This window comes from Fibroporia radiculosa (assembly GCF_000313525.1).
Source record: "Fibroporia radiculosa TFFH 294 genomic supercontigs, scaffold1135, whole genome shotgun sequence".
Classification (NCBI taxonomy): Eukaryota; Fungi; Basidiomycota; class Agaricomycetes; order Polyporales; family Fibroporiaceae; genus Fibroporia; species Fibroporia radiculosa.
The window spans coordinates 16437-38670 of NW_012133265.1; the positions used below are offsets into that span (position 1 = coordinate 16437).

Genomic DNA, 22234 nt, shown 5'->3' on the forward strand with positions numbered 1-22234 from the left:
CTGGATAGTTCCTGGGCAAAACAACATTTATATGTTCTTTCGATCGAGCAAGGGCTTATCATCATGGGGACACTTGCTGTTTCACCATGACGGCAAGTCCGTGCGACACGTAATACAAATAAACAGAGACTGTTATACACAATACAAGAGGCAAAATATCCGCTACAAGACAGAACTTACAAGTACAATCAAGATGGCGACAACATACAGACCTAGAACCCCAAGATCGCTACTCATACACACTACACGACTCCACGTATGCCCGCTCACTGCGGATACTGGACTCTCGTCAGGAGCGGCGACTGGGGCTGCCACTGGCCGCCCTGTGTAGGGGACGACGGGACAAGCTGAAAGCCGACCTGACGATGACCCCAACAGTAAGCCATCGCATCCCAGATGAATGACTGTCCTTACCCCGATGAAAGACATAAAACGATTAATATCCTCCTCGCGCGAGCCGTGCTGGGTTTCTCCTACAGCTAGATCTGCTATCATTTCCTTGCCCAGCTGAGGGCGATCATGACGCACCTTTTCTCTTTGTAGGCTCCACCAACCCGTAATCGCGCAACAGCTCCTTTACAACGTTGTGAGGTGACTTGATGAGCATCTCGATGTCGCGCGGGAAGGAACGCGACGCGGTTGGAGGCTCTAGGTCGTAAGCAGGACGAGAGCCCTGCACCTGCTCCAACGGGCGCAGCAGCGGGTGCAAGGGCTCGTCTAGAGACGCCGACCTAATCAGCGCGTTATGACGTTTCGCCTCCCTAAAAGGCCCGGGGTCAGGCTTCACATGCTTACAACGGACGTGACAAAAACATGGTGGCGTACGCATTATGGAGACTACGTTTCACCTCGATAACGTGTCGTTTGTATTCTTCAAGCTCTTCCTTGAGCGTTCCCGGGATATGTAGTTGCAGCTGATGAATGGCACATCGTGACCGATCTGTCAGCCGTGTCCTCCCGCGCACGTTGCGATGAGCCCACCTGCTTCTGCACACGGCTAGCGACCTCCCGCTTCACAACTGCACGGACGATGACGCCCACCTGGTCCTTCAGGCGTGTCCGCACTAGATTCTTCATCTCGTCCGCGATTTGTTCCTTCACCGCCTGCATGCGCTCCTCTTGCACCTTCTTCTGTTCATCAAACTGCGCGCGAACACCTTCAATCTGTCCGATACGCCCCGGACACCTGTTGGTGACACAAGGCATGACAAGCAGCGAGAAGACAACGCACCTGATGGAGTGCGCCAATTGTGGGCACGAGCTCCGTGACTTTGACCGTCTGCGCGCTCAAAGAGTCGAATGTTGCGCCAAGCACACTCAACGTGGACTTCATGCAGCCGAGCAGGTCCTCAATGGGTTTCAGGTCTGGCCCGCCAGCAGGGGCGGATACAGCGCCCTCGCGGGCGGTCCGATCTGCGTCCGATTGTGACGTGCCCCGCGATATCGGTGTCGGGAGCATCTTCGATGCGCTTTCGTTGTTGGCGGGAGTCGATTTTGGAGGCGTTGACAACAACGAAGGCTGTTGGGCACTAGGAGTACCGGGCCTGTTGTTAGTTCCACGTACGTTGTTGGACCCACGTCCGTTGGTAGATGAGTTGTTTTGTCTACCCATGGTGGATATTTCGATGATCTCCGTGTTTCTCAATAATGAGTGTCGTGGCGAGAAATGAAGGGCAGAGACGGGCCCATCGATGAAGACCTAAGTATGCTGCGCAAGGATCTACGCCACAGATTTGTGGGTCCATCGAAGGCAGCATGCCCAGGGCATGAGGCCTGCAAGACCCAGTAATGGAGCAGAATGTTGAAGAATGAGATCCGGGTGACAGAACGTTATAGCAACGTGCCCGTGGCCAGGCTCACGATAGCGAATCCGTGAGTGTGAGTCGTAGGAGCTGCCTTTCTGAGCTGATTACCAGTACTTCTCCTTAGAGCGACCCGATCCCGACCGATCCCGTAGGAATCATAAATCGAAGACAATATACAGTTGCCTCTGCACACGGAGGCGATACTCACACGAACATCATGTATTTGGAAGGGCTGTGGGAACAGGTAATGATTGTCCTCGTTGGGGACGAATACAACATCACTACCAGACCATAGCTGAACAGGGAATATCACCGATGCAGGACGACGATGACTAGACTGTATCATTCCAGAAAGCGTTGCCTAGTTACACCCAGTCACAGAGAACACAAGTAAAAACGGCCGTCGTCGTCCAGAGGCTACCGGTGCATAAAAGGCAGGAGACAGCTGTGCCCAGTTGAGATAGACCCATTGATACAAGACAAAGGTGCCGGTACAAAAGCTACGCGGCGCACAGCAAAAGCTCCGGGAACTGCCGTCGCCGCCCCGCCTGCGAGTGAGTCATGGAGAGCGTCAGGCCGTCGGTCTCCAGTCTTGCCCAGCACTGCAAAATGCCAGTTGTTCTCCTGCCCGACGGGCGCGGCTATCCGACGAGGCTCGTTACCCAAATGTTTCCTGTGGCCATGTCCGCTGTCGCGCGTATTTATTGCGGTTGACGCCTTCCACGCTTGAGCTTCAACTTGCACAGCACACCGCCACACTCCCCTTGTCGCTACTTAAGACTCACCGTCGTGCCTCCGTACACACAATACCTCCATCCCCGCCTTAGACGACTAGCACACCATGGGCAGACCAGACACTGGCCGCAGACATCCGCACGACCACTCTCATACTCCGGCTGCTCGCCCGACCACGCCCGTGAACGTGGTCACTTACCGCTACCAGGACCGCATGGTCTATGTCACGCCTGCAGCAACATATGAGGTTTGTTTCTCTCACTTCTTCTCACTTGCATGATGCTCAACTGTCCTGTCCATAGGAAGCAGTCCGCTACGCACAGACCGTCTTTCCAGATGAGCTCGCCCACGTCGACAAAAGCCGCATCATGTTCTCTGTGAGCGTCACCTCCCCCGATGGCTCGCGCAGCGTCCAAATTGGCCCCATGGCCTGGGCAGCCGTCACAGCCTCCCTCGCCCAATACGAAATAATCGACGTCGTGGTCAACCCGGAAGTCATCATCCAGGACATGGATGCGGATGGGCTACCGCCATACCACCGGCATCTGGATGTTCCAAACGAAGAAAAGCGCGAATACCGTTCGCGCTCCGCCTCGCCATCTCGAGCAAAGTCACGCACCCCGTCTCCGAACTCGTCTTCGAGTTTCGGTCGGACAGGAAAGAGACAGAGCTGGCTTGAGAAGCTCGAAAGACATCTGCCTGGATCATCATAGAGACTGTATTTCTATTGCACAATGACTAGTAGCGTTCGCTCCGTCTTGATACCCTTGTATCTACAAGAACTTTTCTCTCATGTAATTCTAGTGGCCGTATGTAGCCCACAGACTGACTTATTTTATATTACTAGCGTAGAATATTGCTGTAAATACCGTTGAGCACCTCTTGTTTTTACAACATACTAATACTGTGTGTCCCAGTGTATCTCATGTGCGGAATGTTCTACACGGTAGTACCAGTACCTTTGATCCACATTGATTACTTAAACTCGATCGACACCGGGTATAGGTACGATTTGATCAATATCGGCCATGGTCGTATGCACTCTGTCAGTATTTCATGAATGGACGGTTCCTGATCCGGCTTTCGGCATTCGCTAACCCTTGCGCAGCAGACATGGGCGGTCCCGTTCCTGCGTGTATGCGAGACATATGCTATGTTATCTCGGAGCACTGCACTAGGGGCGCTGTCAAGGCGCTTCGCGAAGGCTGCATTTCACCCTGCGCGATTCGCTAAAGCCGATGGGATGGCCCAATGTAGAATTGGATGGTGCGGCAGTACACGCTGTGCATCCATACCAGGAGGAGGTGGTACTATCCTTGGAAGTCGAGTATCGTCCACTGAAGTGACTCACCCGCAATCTTTTGACATCCATGTGAATGGGAAGACCAGGAAGCATAGGGGTCACCTTCTTCGACCTTTTCGAGTAGAGACAATGTAAGCCACGACAAAACAGGATCATTGTGTATTGGGGAATTGTCATACTGATGCATCGGAGCTACAACTCTATACTGGGTTACGCCTCCTTTGGGCGTTGTTCAATCCGCCTATACCTGCATCTGTGTCGTGCGGTCTGCCTTCCAGTATGACAGTGAAAAGCGATTCACCAAATTCAAGAAAGTGCTATTTGATGGCCTACACCAATGCGTCGCACAGTGATGGTTTAGAGCTAGCTTGATTGCGGAATGGGCGTGGTTTTGGGATTGAGAGTGAAGCGAGGGATCATCCATCACTGCAGGCGACGTTTCTAGTCTAGGGGAAAGCTGGAAGTCGCAGAATAATCGTTAGACTGCGCTATCTACCATGATGCGTATAGGCCTAATGCGATTGGTGTCACATATGATGCTCGGTGGTCGCGGCGCATAGCTTCTCATGCGCTTAATTCGGTTTCCTATTAGACAGAGAAGAATTAATGATGGCCAATTGTATGAGGTGGTACGAAACTGTCCATACTACCACGTACCATCACTTAGTTGAAACTAAATCCCGTAGTGCTGGAATTTGTTTTTATTTTTATTTCTATTACTTCTCATGCTCGTGTGTGTCCTCTCTGCGCTTATGTGCAGCCTTGTGCGGTTATTCAAATAAAAAATGATTGGCACAGCATCTCATAGTATTCGCATTTTCATGCCGTCAAGAATTGTGCACATGATGGGTCGGTTCGAGTACTTGCTAGCCATGGTGGCAACCTCCAGACACTAACGAACCACTGTGGGAGCAGGTGCTAGTAGGGAGAACACTGAGTTAATTCTCGAAGAGAGTCAGAGGCATCAAAATATTCCTGGGATAGGCTGGGTGACTTTTCCTTATGCCATTGCCGATAACATTTCATAGGCCCTTCTCGACATTGCCCAGGTCACTAGTGGTACTTACGAAGAGGGAAAGACGGCAACAGCATGTTTGAACTCACGATTCTTCCTTGTCCCCGTCCTGATAAGAGGCTAGTAATAATGCATACCAATATACACAGCTTCTTGCGGCTCCGAGTAAGAGGGAACGAAGAATCCAGTTGGGATCTTCGCCCAGACGCCCGATAGCTTTTTCCGTTGGTTCTTGGCAACTGCATATCCTCCCTCCACGCTTTCGTGGCCAAAAATAAGACACCATTTTTTCCTGTTTTAATTATTCTCGGGCGCTAGCTCGCTACTTAGCTTTTCCAGCACCGCCTGAGTGGATTCATGTTCCCAATCAAGGGTCGACTGCATCGCATATACACAATCTTCAGTGCAAAGAGCACCATCAATACCAGCATAGCCCGCCTTATCCGGGCAAAAGTAAAATGGAACCTGGGCGGACTTTATATGCGCAGCGACATTTGGGTGTGCAACTGGAGTCAGCTGTCCACCCGCTTTGGTAGGCCGTGTGAACCAGTCGAAATGGTTGCCACCAGCCGTCAGAGACATGTGCACGTAACCTTCCAATAAGTCACCCGCAATACTGCGTGAACCGGCATGCCAGGAGAGTTGCTGGAAGGATGCGACTCGCTGAGCTGCAGTTGGTACACAGAAGGCTCTGTGTAGCTGCTCGACGACCTCGGTAAGGTGAGGCACAAATGCTTGACAGGCACGTCGAGAGATGATCAAACCATGCTTAGTTTCCGGGCGCATCCAAACAATGGAAGAGTGAACACTGCCCATGTCCATTGTGAGGACATTGCTGAAGGCATGCATGGGGTCTGTAGCAAAAGCAGTAGCTGCGCCTGCGATGGTATTGGAGATTTGTGCCTCTAGGAACGGTTCTTGTGAAGTCCTCATAGGGTCGCGAGGCGATGGGCCTCACCTAGAAGCAAGGTCAAGTAGCTGCTTGACTTTATCTTGCTTCTTGAAGCAGCGTGTTCTGTTCAGACATGAGTAACCAAATAATCCAAGATTGAAAATATCACTAAACCTACGCAAGTGCCTTGAGTTCGTCTACACCCCAGACGCCCATAAAGTAGAACACCGATCCACGGTACTTCTGCCAGTCTTTCCAGCGATCTCTGCGAGGAGAAGCAGCGTGAATTACTCTCGAAGTCCTGCCGATACGAAAGGCCATAGCAGGTTGCAATGATTCCTCATTTGAATCAGACAGTCACCAGATATTAGGATGGGCCTGGAGTGGAATTCCATTATCGCTTGATACACATGGCACTCCGTCCTCAACAACGAGGAAGTACGCAGAATGTGACATTTGAAGAGCTACTGGCAAGCTAGCCTTCATGCGTCGGACAAGCACGTAGAGCAACAAAAGCGATTTTCCTCCAAGGTCGCGTTAACAGTTTTTCAAATACCAGGTGACTCAAAGTGATGTTCACTCACCTATCCCCGGATGTTCGATCACGATGCAGCTTCTTGTATTTCTCTCGAACAACTCGACCACATATTTCCAAGCATCGACGTACTCTTGTCGAATGAGCAAATCAGGCTGAAGTTGAAAATTCAAGTCTTCTTAAGACGTGTAAAGGCTCTCCAGATTGAGGTAGTCATACTGTTGACCATCAACCGTGTCATGGCGCATCAGAACGTCAGGTCTACCCCATACAAAGCCCTCAAGGCAGCTGTCTCAGCTTCACAACCCATAGAATATATTGAGCCATACGACTCAAACCGACAAACTTGATTTACCCTCCATGCCTGATACACTCGAAGGTAAAGAGTTGACAGGGGGTCGAGAGCGAGGAGCCAAGAATCTAACTAACTCCTAACATCACAAATGATCGATATCCCGAATTCCGAGTCAGCCACCGAGATGCAAAATTGTTGAGGCTGCACCCTCCTGGGCTCTGCTTTCATTTTGAACAGCTGTTTGCTGTCTACCGAAGTGCGAATCGTGACTCAAGGAGCACCGCACTGGCTACTGGTCAACGTCGGTTTGAAGCTAAGTATCGAGCTTCCGTTCCGTACAGGCAGTATTTACTCCGGATTACTGACCTCGGGTTTCTTCGGCATCATGCAGGTATCACGTGTTAAGCTGATGCCATAAGCGCTCGACTAGCTGCGGCTTTATCGGTCCTCTGAGTCTGTGCACTTGTCTCTCGCCGTCGAAATGCTGAGCTGCATTTACTCAACGCTCCGCCATCGAGCAGTATGCTTCAATCTGCGACAAATCCCTAAACATCGGGCTTGCTTTCACCTTAATAGCAGCGCACAAGTCCGGCGGCATCCTCGACCATCCCTGCCTCGGTTCCGCTCGTTCGCGACGTGCGTTGACCTTCTCTGAACTGTCCTGTACGTTCCTACCGCCTGTTACCGCGTCCGATGTTGCGGGAGGGAGACGGAGATGCCCTGGCTGTGGCATTGAGCGTGAAGTGCAAAAGAATAGCACATGTCTAGTTCTTCGCAGGCGGGGTGGAGGGCGTGCTTTTTTTCGCGTCTGAGGTTACTGAGTCTGTTCTTGAGCTCATCTCGCATAAGACAGACAACTGAAGCCCGGAAACCCACCAAAATCTCTTTTGATAGTCAACAAACTACGCACGAAGGTCGTTGTCGACGCTATTGACACGCTCCTCGCGTAAGCTTGCTCGTCTTGTCGAAAATATGCTGTCGACTCTATTGAGTGATACGTGTAGTTATGTTCGGGAAAAGTACCCAACTTTGCGGGTGTTCCACGAAGATCGTCCTGACATTCCAGATGGTGTCGAGGTATGGCACCCAGGTACGTGTAGTGTTGATGCCTTCCGCCTTATTCACCATTCACACCTCCCCAGGCCCAAATGCTGAACCTGTCGATCTCGTCGTTACGCTTGGCGGGGATGGTACCATTCTCCACGCGTCTTCACTTTTCAAGGTAGGCGCTGTGCCGCCAGTACTAAGCTTTTCCATGGGCACACTCGGATTCTTGCTCCCTTTCCGTGAGTTATCGTTCAGTCTAGTTGCATTTGCGTGTTTGTGAAGTTTGACTTCTTTCAGACATCGACGATTATGCAAAGGCACTGGATAGTGCCTTCGAAGGCCGCGCGACGGTGCTGCACAGAATGCGGCTATCATGTCAGTTCCATAGTGCGGACGGTATGCCCATGGACGCCCACTGCGAAGGTCTGTGAGTGCCCGGTATTGGCCTGCTAGCACTCGTCTTAACACTGCGCCTCAGACTGGCAGGTTATGAATGAAATTGCGCTGCATCGAGGTTCAAGCCCCCACCTCAACACGATTGACATTTTCGTCGACGGGCAGCACTTAACGGAAGCCGTCGTGAGTCCCATTGCGTGTCTCCTTCTCGATCGTGTCTCACCAGATGCAGTCGGATGGCCTCATCGTGTCCACACCCACGGGCTCGACAGCATATTCGCTGTCGGCGGGCGGGCCGATCGTTCACCCGTCGCTGAGTGCGCTCGTCCTCACCCCCATATGCCCACGGAGCCTGTCATTCCGGCCCCTGGTCTTTCCGTCCTCCTCAACGATAACACTGCGGGTGAGTCACTCCAGATACCGCCACTGATGACCCCGCTGACACCCCTGCAGGTGAGCGAGCGCAGCCGTGCATCGGCCGGGCTGTCTATGGATGGGCAGGTGTCGCATGTGCTCGGCCCCGGGGAGGCCGTGACAGTGCAGGCGTCTTTGTACCCCATCCCATGCATTAACCGGTCGTCGATCGCGGAGCCGGAGGACCGCACTGGCGAGGGCGCGGGCCCGGGGAAGGAAGACGACTGGGTGCGCGACATAAACAACTTGCTGCAGTACAATGCGACGTTCCGAAGTAAGGCGCTGCTGAGGCATAGCAGGACGTGACCAGCATGTGGGGGTGGGGTTACGGGCTGAGGAGCCCGTTGAGCTGTGTACGGTGAATACCGTGTCGGCGGAACTGCAGTATATGCTCGCTACCGGTGGATGGTAGGGCATTCATACACAGCTAGTGTATAAACATTCAAAATGGATGCCGCACTCGGGCGCGGCGTTGGCACTGAGACGCTGTGAGCCGCTGCTGTGGGGTGGCCCATATGGGAAATTGGAAGGTGCGGGTTGGCGGCGACCGCGCGCGCTGTGCGTCCATTCCAAGAGGAACGGCCCCTGAACATCGAGCATTGTCTGTTGGAGTGGGAGCCGTTGAGTCACTACAACCATTGTGATTCGCTTGCATGTACCCACCGACACCGATCATCGTGCGTCCAATTGGAACTTGAACTGACAATCGTTCATGTTCGTGGGACCATCCATCAAATTCAGCGATAGGGCTCAATGTGCAGTGATGCACTGCATCCAGAAGTTGTGGTGCGAGTCGAGTGGTACTGTAATTAGTGAGTACAGCGTGTTGAGGTGGAGATGGTTCAAGTTCCACTATGACTAACTCAGGCCCCAAGCATTAATGAGCATTCTCGAGCCTGTACCGTCGCGGGATATGGGTCCCGTACCCCCAGGATTCGGCTGCGCATACCAGTTCAGTACGTCGTTCAAGCGAGCGAGCTATGTAAAAAGGACAGGAAGCGGGCCTCGGAGTCTATGCATATCGCAGGCCTGTGCTTGAGCAGATCGCACAGGCTAAAATACAGTCACTATGAGACGCCCGAACTGCGCTGTATGGCATATGCTGTGTTGTGAGTACCGCATGCAGAAGCAGGGCCGCCCGTATGCCAGGAGAGTCAGCCGTACAGGGGCGGACGAAAGTCGGAATCCGAATGAACGGGACACTAGTGGGTTGTTCATGGTGTATAGGAATACACACTGACCGAGATCTACGACTTTGTAAGGAGTCTCAGCTTGTTGGACGCATGCCCGCTGCCAGCGTGATACTACATACCGCAAGATGATCTATGTACGAGTTCACGGCTCGGTGCGTCTGCGGGCCGCTCCTTGTCAGCTAAAAATCCACCACACAAGTGCACCAGTAAACGATTTCGCTGATTTGTGTGCGGTCCGTCACAGTGGTCACAAAAGTGAGGTCCAAATTTACTGTAAATGGACTCCTGCCTGTCATCTATTTGATTGACAGGCAAAACGTCTATTTCAAAAAGATATATAGGACATGCCAAGATCAAACATGGAGAGCGCTGGAAACGACGTAGTACTTCAATCGTCCAGAATGATAGCACTCTTCGTAAGTATGACATCCAGCTCCTCCTTGCTTACACACTTGGTCTCACCGGTGCTATATGAGAGGATATAATAAGGATCTTTGCTGATCGCAGTTGTCGCACAATCTGCAATTGTAATCTCTACGTTGCCGCCGTGAGAAGTGGGGCACGCCAATTTCAATCCGACGAGATCATGGGAGCTAGTGCTATCACTTGTGAACGGAGATGTTTGATAGGCGTGTTGTGCCGCAGCGCGCTCCTGGGGAGAAACAACGCGTCTGTGACTGTTCCGGGAGTAAATCTGCACCCAGTTATAAGAAACACCTGAACTCACACTTCCTCTGCAGTCCTCCGCATAATTCTCTGAACATGCGAGGGACCGTGGATCGCACCATACTCCTTGAGGTCTTGAAATCGCAGAACTTGCAAAGCCCCTACGGCGACGAGCACAGTCGCACAATGGCTGTATCATCGTGTTAGTAGTGCTCGTACGAATCATAGGAAGTAAGATTCACTCTTTCTGGGAGTTCTTGCGCCCGAAACATATTTCATCACACTGTCGGAACCATTCATCCTTGGCTGCGCGATCAGCTATGTCTGGCATCCTGTAAAGAGCGGTGCTCTCAAACCAGGCGAGAGCTTGATCGTAATGTGGCTGAAGTGCTTCCGTCGTGCCCAGCTTTCGGTTTTCGTTTATGGATTCCTGCGCTACTACTTCGTATTGAATCAGCCTCTGGACTAATCGGTCCTCGTCATTAGCAAGGTTGAAGCAAGATGTCATAATAGCCCAGAGCCCAGGAGTCGCACGGAACTCGTTTGAGGAGAACCAGAGGCTGCAGAAAACAAACGAACTCAATGGGGATTATGTAAGCAATCTGACTTGCTCTGCCAACCCGTCATCATATCTCCCGACTTCCACTGACAAACCGTCCACAGTCCCTTCTAGTATGTAGAAATGCCGTGAAGATGACCGTACACCTTCAAGGTCTGAAACGGTAAATTTTGACCTAATCAAGTGGGAGGAATATTGACAGCGATGAAGTCGCGGTCTCCTGCTCACCGATCCCTATATTATCCGCCTTAAGTGAAAAACCCACATAAGTTACGGTGGTTCGGCTGCGCAATAGATGCAACGACTCATACACCCCAGGAAAACCTGGGAAAGGCCGTCTTACACAGCATAACGGTTTTGCTGTCGATGCACCGCCAGATACAACATGGTGCTGGCAGAATGGTACTGACCGTCGCGCTCAGAAGTATAGACGGTTGTTTTACTTCTTTAGCCGAAAGACGAGCACAGCAGGAGAAGCGAAACGCTCTTGAGTCAGAATACGGTATCTTTCTAGTAAAGGGGTCCTTCCCGAACGAGGAAGCAAATAGTAGACGTCAAATGTTAATTACACGATAAAGACATGAAGCTATTACCCCCTTTTATTCCACTATTCACATGTTGATTTGAGTGTCCTTCATGAATGCTGACATGGATATGGGACACGCATATAAGACCCATACTACTTTTTCGTTTCCTCATGACCGTCCAGGGCTGCGAGGTTCTATGCGATCTAGGGGGGCGACTTAAAGTGGAACCTACCGAGTTGCCTCTTGAGCCAGGGCCTTCTCTCGCCACTGTGCACCCTTCCACCATACGAGCAGAAGTAGCACCTCAGAGACGAGCATAAGTCCCGCCCACATCGAGTACAGCCCACCGTCACCAATAGAATCCTTGGGGCGATCGGGACGAGGAAATGTTTAGAACGAGTGTCAAACCAAGGGGCAAGAACGAGACGCACCTGGAGTGGGACCGCAACCTCTGCGGCGATGAAGGCTAGAATACCACGGAAACAGCTATTACAAGCAACGGCCGAAGAGGAGCGACCAACATTTGCATCGACAATGTATGCAAGAGTACTCGAGTAAATGGATCTAGAGAGATGCACACACTCACGTTTAGCAATAACACAGCGGAGTCAAGCTGGCGACTCACATCATGAAGAAACCCGAGAAAAATAGGATCACACACACTGCTGCGATATGGACATGCTCTTCACAGATCCATCCGTATGCAACGACGCAGGGCGGGAAAAATATCATGGGCAGCATAGTGCTCTGCAGGCGCATCTGTATGTGCAAAACCAGAGATGAGCAGAACGCTCATCAAGGCGTGGCACTACACAAATTGCGCGCCTCAGCAGTGCCCCTTCCGCCATTTCGAGCTTTCAACTTCTGCAGAACGTGGTCGGAGTAACGTCCGCCAATTATACTGCCAAGTAGGGCACCTAGTCACGCCGGAATGTTTTCAAAATCAGCGAGCTGGGCTAGGATCCTATCTTGAGGTGTGACTTACCCGCTCCGAAAGCAAGCAAAACAAGGCCAATATTGAGCGCATCATATTGGTACTCGTTTGCTAACGTTCGTGACGCCGTGTATGTAAGACTGAATTCGAATGCAAAGAGCAAGGCTTATGACATGGTCAGACATTTGGTGAAATAGTCAGTGAGGCCCATGACGTACCGGAGGACACTATGACTATGACGTTATTCAGTCGATGCAGCACTTGAACCATGGGGCCTATAGGATTTGCGTCTCTTAATGTCAGCTTGATATTCGTCACAGACGTTGACTCCTCTTTTGTGGAGAGCCGAGCTTCAACATCGCCCGCCACGATGGTCGTCGTAATGGATGCAGTTTCTTCCTTCAGCTCCTTGAAGTCGGGACTCTCCCTGGGTGGCACTTGATCCAAAGTTGGGGTGGCATGAGATACATGCGAAGAACTCTTGGCTTGATGTGCTTCGATGCGCTTCAACACGGTCTGATAAGTAAGACTGCGTTCTTGACGAAACGTGTCCTTGAAGAATATGAATGATAGACAGCAGAGACCGGTGAAGATGACAAGGAACCAGAATGGTGCACGCCAGGTGAAAGCTTGCGTCAGAGCGCCGCCTAAAATGGGCCCGACGGACGGTCCGAGTAGAGGCGCACTGTTGTCAGTAATATGGGCAGAAAAAGGGAACCAGGAACAGATTAGGATAATATGTGAGTTCGCAGAACTACACGAGAAAAGTATGAGAATGCATACCATAAATAGAGACCCATCATCGTTCCCCTCTCGGATGGCTCATATAGGTCTGCGAGTGTCGCAGCTCCAATGGACACAACAGCACTTCCGCTGCAAATGCAGTGCGAAATGCATCAAGTCAATATTGAATGAAGCAATGTTATCATACTTACCCAGCAGCTTGCAACACCCGCATGACAATCAATACTTGAATGGACTTAGAAAGCGCAGCCACAAGGGAGCCTACAGTGTAGAGAGCTATCGACAACAGATAGACCATCTGTTGGCGGTACCAGCCGCTATGAGTTTACAATGCACGACGCACCAAGCAATTGATGCTTACCTTTCGACCTTGTATTTCGCTGATCGCGCTCCATATGACGGGGAGACCTCCTTGGACCAGGATAAATAGTGACAATGTCAAGCTCATCTGATTGCTTGTGGCATGTAGGTCCGATTCAATCTGAGATATCGCAGCTGCACAAGGCTTAGTAAATAATAAAGTAGCATGCTGCAAGTGATAAGTAAAGTGATAAAGAGCCGTACGATTATAGATGTTACATCCAAAGCCGGCTATTAAGGCCGCCGCACATATCATCACGACTATCGTCAACTATATAATTACGTGTTCAACGTCCAACAGATAGATAAGCCTCGAACTTCAGAGTCTACTTACCCTGCGAGTTTTGGACCATTGACGAGGGTCGTCTTGGACATACGCATGTTCAATATCAGGTTTGTCGGTATGCGCAGACGTGACACTCTTTTCGGATTGATGAGTCTTAACCACGTCGATAGCTTGGATCTCGTCGGACGCCATCTTTTGACGTCTATAGAATGGCGTAATATAAGCAGGGACAGAGGAAATGCGGGTCGTCAAGAGAGCTGAGACACACCCCGGTGCACAAAGTATTTATAGTGACTCAGCAGAGCAGTTGAGTCCCCTGACCAACAACCGGCAGAGTCCCCTGACCAAAACGTAAAAGGTGCGACAGTCCATAGCACCTACCTCTGGGTCGGGAGCGGTATCAGAACGTACTAGTTGAGCTTTCAAAACCAAGATGCACAAGGGGGTGCACGCTCTGCACTGCCGAGGGCTCCAGGGCGACACGCATATGGATTTACGTGGATGTGTTGGGCGTGTACGTTGTCAATACGTTGTAGATGCATGATGCCGACTGGCCGTTCGCTTGGCGGTAAGGTGTTCTGAGCAAGGGCCCGGCATGAATTTGTTCCAAGTCAATTTCCTCATATGATTTTCCTTCACTTGCGACAAAGGAAAACTTACGATCCAGCAAGGATCTTCGAGCCTACGACGAGGCCTCCGTAAGTATACCAGACACTCACGTGTGGTTTGAGACAACGAAGACATGTATGGATGAGACTTCGCCGGTACATAGAGCATTTCAGCCTTGGGAAGGCCGGGCCCTCGTGGTGATTACTACCGCATGCATGTAAGTCGCGTTGCGCGGAACGGAATACCGTCGATCGCGATATTTATGCCAAAACACTAAATTTGCAATAAGGGACGGCAAAATTAGGATGGTGATAGGAATCATAGGATGCCTTCTTACCAAAATGCCCGGAAACATGTTGTACGAAGACAAATATGCGTTCCGTAGGTGACGAAGTAATTCACGAGTCTCCCTCAATTTGGATTTGGGTCTCAGGCCTGCGCAGTAGGGGCCCAAGGACGGAGCAGTTTGCCAGTGTCGCGGTTTGAGTTCTGCCGACTCGAGCTAGAGCTTCGCGACCGCCGGCTCGAGACCCGAGTGCCGAGTTGAGTCTCGATGGAATTGGATGTGATCACGTGGATCTGGGAGTCGGACCGACTTACGGGTCGGGTCATTTGGAACGGTAGCGAGCCCGACTTTATATATGTGGGGTCTTTTAATTTCCTCTCGTTTGCAAGCTCGTAGAACGGGTTCTCCTGCTTATGACTTTCGAAATCTCTAGTCGCCCGAAATTTGAACACTTTCAGAGTTGCTCTGTGGGCGTGTATACGGCTTGTCCCGAAAGGTCAGGCTGAGGCCTCGACGGAGCCGCCTCGTGCCCTAGCATACCAGTACTTTCCAGACTCGCGCAAACTAGCCACTCTCCTAGCTGGCATTGATTCTGATTCTTGATCCTCTGGAACACGCACATTACTCCGCCCGTGCCGGGTGCCACATCGCGAACGGCGCGCCTCAAGCAAGCTTAGAGGATGCGCATGAAGTACGTCTCTTTCCAATTTATGCGCAAGGCGCCACATAACTGAGTGGCTCGCTGTCGGTCCCTAAGTCTCGTGGTAATGACTCAGGGATGTGAGACAATGGCGGCTGCCCTCTGGTACCTCGAGCGGTATGAGGAGGCAATCGACCATATTGAAAGAGGTCTATCGATCGTTGGAATAGATCCTCGCCAACACCAGGATCTCTTGTATTAGCTTCAAAGGTTAGTTATAGGTTATAGCACAATGTTTGGACGCCTATATTCTTGCAGTCGCGCATGTACGATGCTATCGGCGCGAGTAGTTCCATGCTAAGGAATTTTATAAGTCACCCAGCTCAGCCAGTCTTACGCTATCATTCGCCCATGGAATCCGGATTCTGCGGAACCTGACGCAGGACGCGTGGAATGATCAAACAAGGACTCTTGAAACGCTGGTGCAGCTCCAGCAGCCCTTCTTCGCGCTCCTGGTTTCCAGGAGAAAAGGAGGCTATTATCGAAGGATCTCTGGGACGATAGCGGAGGTCGATGACATTATACGGACCGTTCGAAGCATTTGGGTAGAGCGTTTAGAGATCTTCTGAAGGTACGCCCTGTAATGTTTCAAATATTTTCGCTTTGTTGACCATTTCTGCTACTTATAGCTTGTCTAGTCGCTCATTTTGTTGCAATGAGCTCGAAGCATCAATACAACGCAATACTTGATACTTACTAGTAGTAGTAGTAGTCTAGTGTATCACACGACCTGGGCCGCATACCGATATGGTTTGTGAGTCGATTGCTCTGTACATGTCACCAACGTGTCACCAATGGTGAAGCTGCGTGTCAAGATCTCGCTCGAGACATGGTAAGTTCAACGATCAGATTGCACTAGCAATATATACGGCATTGCCACAAATAAATATAGCCACGACCTGAGAGCAAAATATTATACCATACATACATAACACATGGACCTCAGCGATTTGTTCGTCATACTTCCAGCCCTGCCAGCATACCATACATACCGCCTCGTGGCTGGTTATTCTTCTTTTCATTTTTGGAGGGCGTAGACGTAGGTCCTCGTTCCTTTTTCCGTTCCTTCCTTGTTTTGGCTCGTTTGTCTTCCGCGTAGACATCCTTCAGGTCTTCCATACACGCCCTCCAAAGGCCGTCGCCCACATCAGGCGATATATGCCGAGTCGCTCCACGACTATTCAGATTCGCATGGAATCGTCGTCCGGAGAAATGTGCGGCAGGGCTCGGCACCTGGGCGGTCAGGAGCATGATCTGAGCGAACTGCTCAATGGTGTCTAAAGCCATCAAGAACTGTGCCGTAAGTTGAATATTTCGCTCGAGGATGTTTTCCTGCAGGCGCGATTGTTCCTGGGTATCTGAATCCTCGGACGCGTTCCACGAAAACGCCTCCACAAGAGCCCGAGCCTCGGAAATGGTCCATCTTTCCATTGCCTTTTCCTTTTGTTCTTCGCTCTCTTCGGCACGAGCATGCAACTGCATCACTGTCCACCGGATAGCCAGAGAAGCCATCAGATGAGGCGTCCCAACAAGTGCAGCAACGGAGGGCACATCGGACTTGAGGACTCGCAGGAAAAAGGTCATTCTGAGTGTCTCTGACCACAAAGGTACCGGGGTGTGATTGTTTCCGATATCATCGCACAAGCTTGGATTGTTGATACTGATCACAACGTCGCGCAGGAAAGGGACAGTAACTTCTTCGGCAGCCAAGCGGGTGCCCCTGCGCACGTATTCCAGTATAATTTTGGGACGCTGAGACTTTGTGGCAGGTGATCGGTTCTCTGGTTGAGTAGAGTGCAGATCGCCGGCCTCCCCTTCGGCGGTCTCTGGCGGGTGATCGAATCGCTCCAACGCACCCCGTAACGGCGCGAGTAGGTCTTCATCGTCTTCCTCCACCACATCGATGAGTTCGTCGTCGTCTTCGTCCTCTTCTGCCTCGTCAACATCGGAGCTTCGCATCAGCCCAATTCCGCCATCCAGTATGGAGTAGCAGATCTCCCGGATGGGCCGGCCTATACTTCGCGCCACAGTTTCTTTGTCTGGATTCTCAAGGAACAGTAGAGGCCAACTAGTGCCTGTGTACAGAGCATCCAGCATGTCAGAGGACAGATCGCCGGCACGATAAGCTGCTATGTACGATGCAGCTAAGCAAGCGTGCGGATCCCGAGGGCTCTCCATCTCGTCAGCCTCGGTTACAATATTTCCGTTGGACGAGAGACTCTCATTGCCTGGATATACGGAAGTAGCGTCCACAACAGAGTGCATCAGAGTAGTGAAGAGGGGACAAGAGTCGCGAGGATGCAGCGGGCAGACGTCTGACATCCATTTCAGCCCTCGTGGTCGATTTTCATCTCCATCCGCATCGTCACCAGGAACATCAAACCGTGGTATCGCATATTGTAGAGTTGCTTCTGCTATACGGTCCGCGATAGCTTCCCGCTCAACCGCAGCCAAGTTATCGGGAAATCGAAGCATTGCAGAAATTGCCGCCTGTATTAGCTCTATGACGCTCCTAATTGGCTTGTTTTTCCTTCTCTGATGTGTAGTAGACGTTGTAGGAAATGCTGCATTGAGAAGAGACCGGAGGGTGTTCGCCACTTTCGTGATACGCTGAGTGAGTGTCAGTTGTTTCTCGAAGAATAATTGCTGCAAGTCATTCTTCTTCGAGCTGTTGTATGCATCAATCGAGGTGACTTCTGGGGCACCTGTAAAGTCGTTGCCTACGAGAGCGCCGAGAAGGGGAAGGAGAGAGGTGGGTAGCTGGAGATGGGCGGCAAGCGACTCCGGCGAGTATACCGTGGCTGTCAGAACTAGATCGGTGTCGGAGTCTACCAAATGATCAGGGGGTATCAGGCCGCGTCCAACTCGCTGATTTACGGCGGAGCGCTTGCGTATCTTGGATTTGCGTACCGTTTTGAATCCGTTGGCATCCACATCATCTTCCACGTCTCCATATACGGAACTGTACACACTTCCGGCATCCGAAGCGGTAGATGATGAGGCGACAGAATTCCAGAGCATTTCGTCGAGGGGTATATATCCTCTGTACCCCTCAGCGTTGAGGATTACGAAATCTGAGTCACGACCTACGACGTAGGCATGGAGCCTACCAGCGAGAGAAACTGCACATGGGTCACCTTCTCCGTCTGCAAAATGGACCACTACGTTGTCGTTCATCGCGCGAGAAAGGTCGAGCAGTGTACGAACGCACACGGAATACGCAAGTGGGGGGAGCATAGTGGTTTCATGTAGAAACCTAGGGGTTGCGCGAGCTGCCGCAGAAGTGCGAAAGAACAGCAAGCCAGCTTGAATAGTCGTACGATTGACACGAGAGATTACAGTGGGAAATTTGAGAGACGAATAAGGTCCTGCAATGACGAACGAAGTAGTCAGAGCTTGTCACTGGAGGGGAAATTTTGAGTGATAGGCAAAACATATTCGATAGTAATGGACACAATCCATCAAGGGGAAGTTCGTCAGACAAATCATTGAGATGGGCAAACTCGCTTCACTCGTCGAACAAGCGGGCAAGTATCTGCCTCAGCAGTCGACATGGATGAAGACCCTGACAAAATTTACAAGACGCACCATCGAAAACAACATGGACGTCAAACCCGACCCGGACCCAAGCAGAGACTACCTGCACGACTGACTGGGCGAATGCCTCGTATTCCCCGCCATAAACCCACTGCAGATCAGCGCAGTGAAGCAGTTCGTAGATAAATCTTCAAGAAAACAGTCGCAATCAGCACGGCATATACCTCACTGCATACAGTAAGCATTACAATGGCGGAGAGCTCCCTGAGCCGAAAAATGCGGCCAAGAATCTCAAGGGCACTGCAAAAAAGTGAGACGACTCACGACCACCCATCTACAACAATCCTCACTCGTTCTGCATCGCAATGACCTTCATCTTGTCGGTGAAATTCCAAAGAATGAGCGAGGGCCCCTCTGTTTTCATGAAGATATGTCCTGAGCCCATGTATACCCATGATTGTAGTCAGCGGCGACACGGAATCATGTCATTTCGAAAGGGGCAACAATCACAAAAGACCTTCGAAAAAACAAACCAAAGATCTGGTGAGATACATCAAGTGGTGGAAATGCTCGGAGACCGAAAAGCAACAAAACGAACTGACGGAAGTGGGATTCGAACCCACGCCCTTTCGGACTAGATTTGTAAAGTACGTAATACAGCCTGATTCTAGCGCCTTAGACCGCTCGGCCATTCCGCCGTAATAATATTTTCTCCAATGTAATACTATAATCATTGCGCCCCCACCACACTCCCGCAGCATGACCTAGCATGACGGCCTACGAGTGCGTCCCTCAGCTTTCTACGCATGCCAGTGAGGGATGCACTGCTTATGCCCCCCCGTCGTTCTAACCATTTGTGCCTTTCACAGTACGGATTCTTCATCGTCCGAGATCGCGTGGAAAGTGGCAGACCTAGGAGACGCGTTTGACGGCTTTATTGAGCTGGAGGTGGCGGAAGACGTAGAGGTCGTGTATGATGAGACGGGGGCGGGGAAGGTCGCCAACTCTGAGGTGCGTGGCATGGTGTTGTGGCCTCAAGGTTGGTGGTAATGCCAGGTGCTAGATGGTTATCGCCCCATGGCGTGATCTCTGTAGACGAGAATGAAGGAACCAGTGCGAAGGTTGAGCACGTCTCTATTAGTATTGGGCAGCCGGCGCAGAAGGGAGAATTTCCCGCGTCTGCTCTCGACTATGGAGTGCCCTCACCAGTGAACTTGTCTCATTTAGCTAGTACAATCTATCGAGCGCACAGACGAGGCGCTGATTTCTACGTGCAAGCCGTTCTCTCTGCATCTCCAACTCGGCCGAGCACTACATGTGCAGCATTCCAGCTCCCCGACGCCCATCCAAGCCGAGGCACTCCTGATCGCGAGGCAAGGTCGAGACATTGTCAGAATAGCGGAAACGGCATGTCGACCTCTCTTGCATAATATTCACAGCACTGGCATCACGGAGAAGTTCGCAGGGCCCCAGAAAGATTCTTGCGCACGGCCTTCCCATCCTGCACCACCTCTTATACTGCCATGCCCTAATCGATCGCTCAGCAGCCTAGCCCAGATATCTCGAAAGGAAGAATGTGAGATCGTTGTAAAAGCAAGATTGGAAATTTGGTGGAGACCGGACTATGGCGAGAAGCGACGCGCGCCGAGTGAGTTATATCGCACTTCCATCACTTAAATCGACTTGTCGAGGTCAGCGAGGTTACCCAGCCGCTGGGAGCGGCGAGAGAATGAGTCACTAAGGTTGCTCAAGGGGCCACACTTGTGAGGATGTCCGTCTGAAGCAAGCCGCACCGCTTTTTCCGTCCCTGAGATTGACTTGTCAAGTTCAGCGAGATCGCTGAGCTGCACAAAGCGAAGTGCGAATGAATCGCTGGGATTGCTCGAACAACTAGCCGTATTAAGATGATCGTCTGGAGTGAGTCGAACCGCCCGCCTCCTCCATCACCGAAATTGACTTGTTGAGGTCTGCGAGGTCACCCAGCAGCTGGAAGCGGCGGGAGAATGAGTCACTGAGATTGCTCAAACAACCCGCTTTGTGGGGATGCCCATCCGGTGTGAATCGTATCGCTTCCTCCATTGCCGAAACTGACTTGTCAAGGTCAGCGAGGTTTCCCAGCAGCACAAAGCGCTGAGATAATGAGTCGCTGAGGTTGCTCAAACGACCTGCCTTTTCAGGACGCCATGGTGTAGTGCAGTGCGCGGGAATCAATGGAAATTACTGCGATAGCGAACTACAAAAGCAAGATAGCCCTTACTTACGCAGCTCGTAAGACTGGAGCGAGTTTCATGGAGGCTGGGAGGGATCGACGATTTCTGAAAGTTGTTGTCTGCAGGACATAAGAGCTAACCTGGTTGAGACAGGGTTGAAGGGGCGTTGCACTCATTCTGGTGTTGTCTTATTTGACGTCTTCTAGCGAAACAAAACGAGATAGCCAACGGATGTGGAGGATCCTGGAAGTATTGAGAAAGATCTAGGTTGAGCTGGGTCTATTCATAAGGTTTGAGGACTGCCATGCGGCAGTAGCAAGGCCTTATTGCTAGAGTCTCGACAGCAGGCGACCCTTGACTGCGGTGGGTATCGCTGGCGGGCGTTGTAACTTACCGATTGCTAGAGACTCATGCACCAAGTACGCACTCGACGCCTGCGGGGCAGCACAATCTGGACTGAGATTCGTGGAATATGAAACATCAGTAGCGCTGTTGGAATCAGCGTCAATGCCCATGTCGATGGGGTAGGGTCCAGTGGGCAAAAGGCTGCAGGGATCATCGTGCGGATGGCACACATGCTAGTCTTTACAGCATGTTGACTAAGTGAAATCATCGTAGGTTTTGTCGACGGACAGTTCTGTGAATATATGAGCACACAGAAACATGAACATGGTATTGTGGTGACCTTAGCTCGTAAATCACATTCGGATCCCACTTGTTCTGCAAGAATGACCCACATAGCCCCCTCACTGTGAAGTCTTAAGAGTACCCCACATTAATTAGGGCTGTATCGTGTTATAGTAGTTGTCCTGTGTGGTCCGCGGAATCACCACACCTCCCGCTGATCATGAACGGGGATCCTAAGTGCCTGTCTAACACCTGCTCTCGAGATTCCTTGTGTACATCTTGCACGAAAATACATGCATAGATAGCTATGATGAGCGTGGATCGGTCAGTATACAAATTTAGACGTGTACAAACCTTTGCGTTGGCATCATCGGTGTATCATTCAATTATTAAGTTCGACGCAAGCCTCCACACGTGGACGGTTCTTGTACCAGACTACATTCAATATGTAATGCGGTAGCTGCAACACAGCCCCTTGTTATTCTTGGTCACGTCCTCAGGACTCTACTATACACTAGGGAAGTTCAAAGTTGACGCAGCTGGGCTCGCAGAAAGTTCT

At 51.2% G+C, this 22234-nt stretch overlaps 8 protein-coding genes across 8 annotated transcripts; 3 read left to right on the plus strand and 5 right to left on the minus strand.

The window, feature by feature from the left end:
• Positions 1-266: 266 nt before the first annotated feature.
• FIBRA_02185 (uncharacterized protein) lies at positions 267-1612 on the minus strand (the record flags this gene model as incomplete). The annotated part of the gene is made up of 6 exons (XM_012324050.1): positions 267-359; positions 415-473; positions 529-761; positions 826-914; positions 982-1164; positions 1232-1612. 6 exons carry the CDS (start codon positions 1610-1612, stop codon positions 267-269), a joined length of 1038 nt encoding a protein of 345 aa, XP_012179440.1.
• A 1034-nt stretch (positions 1613-2646) lies between these two features.
• On the plus strand, positions 2647-3253 carry FIBRA_02186 (uncharacterized protein; the record flags this gene model as incomplete). The annotated part of the gene is made up of 2 exons (XM_012324051.1): positions 2647-2787; positions 2843-3253. 2 exons carry the CDS (start codon positions 2647-2649, stop codon positions 3251-3253), a joined length of 552 nt encoding a protein of 183 aa, XP_012179441.1.
• A 1902-nt stretch (positions 3254-5155) lies between these two features.
• On the minus strand, positions 5156-6071 carry FIBRA_02187 (uncharacterized protein; the record flags this gene model as incomplete). The annotated part of the gene is made up of 3 exons (XM_012324052.1): positions 5156-5763; positions 5817-5857; positions 5929-6071. 3 exons carry the CDS (start codon positions 6069-6071, stop codon positions 5156-5158), a joined length of 792 nt encoding a protein of 263 aa, XP_012179442.1.
• A 1269-nt stretch (positions 6072-7340) lies between these two features.
• FIBRA_02188 (uncharacterized protein) lies at positions 7341-8743 on the plus strand (the record flags this gene model as incomplete). The annotated part of the gene is made up of 8 exons (XM_012324053.1): positions 7341-7372; positions 7434-7526; positions 7585-7670; positions 7723-7866; positions 7925-8050; positions 8106-8206; positions 8256-8426; positions 8477-8743. The coding sequence occupies 8 exons, from the start codon at positions 7341-7343 to the stop codon at positions 8741-8743; spliced, it is 1020 nt and encodes a 339-aa protein (XP_012179443.1).
• Positions 8744-10018: 1275 nt separating this feature from the next.
• On the minus strand, positions 10019-12123 carry FIBRA_02189 (uncharacterized protein; the record flags this gene model as incomplete). The annotated part of the gene is made up of 6 exons (XM_012324054.1): positions 10019-10307; positions 10358-10486; positions 10539-10856; positions 11615-11745; positions 11814-11946; positions 12008-12123. The coding sequence occupies 6 exons, from the start codon at positions 12121-12123 to the stop codon at positions 10019-10021; spliced, it is 1116 nt and encodes a 371-aa protein (XP_012179444.1).
• Positions 12124-12177: 54 nt separating this feature from the next.
• On the minus strand, positions 12178-13898 carry FIBRA_02190 (uncharacterized protein; the record flags this gene model as incomplete). Its single annotated transcript, XM_012324055.1, has 8 exons — positions 12178-12299; positions 12368-12481; positions 12535-13070; positions 13100-13189; positions 13252-13358; positions 13422-13555; positions 13625-13691; positions 13755-13898. 8 exons carry the CDS (start codon positions 13896-13898, stop codon positions 12178-12180), a joined length of 1314 nt encoding a protein of 437 aa, XP_012179445.1.
• A 2360-nt stretch (positions 13899-16258) lies between these two features.
• Positions 16259-18538, minus strand: FIBRA_02191 (uncharacterized protein; the record flags this gene model as incomplete). Its single annotated transcript, XM_012324056.1, has 1 exon — positions 16259-18538. One exon carries the CDS (start codon positions 18536-18538, stop codon positions 16259-16261), a length of 2280 nt encoding a protein of 759 aa, XP_012179446.1.
• Positions 18539-19607: 1069 nt separating this feature from the next.
• FIBRA_02192 (uncharacterized protein) lies at positions 19608-20268 on the plus strand (the record flags this gene model as incomplete). Its single annotated transcript, XM_012324057.1, has 3 exons — positions 19608-19621; positions 19708-19877; positions 19934-20268. 3 exons carry the CDS (start codon positions 19608-19610, stop codon positions 20266-20268), a joined length of 519 nt encoding a protein of 172 aa, XP_012179447.1.
• Positions 20269-22234: the final 1966 nt, after the last annotated feature.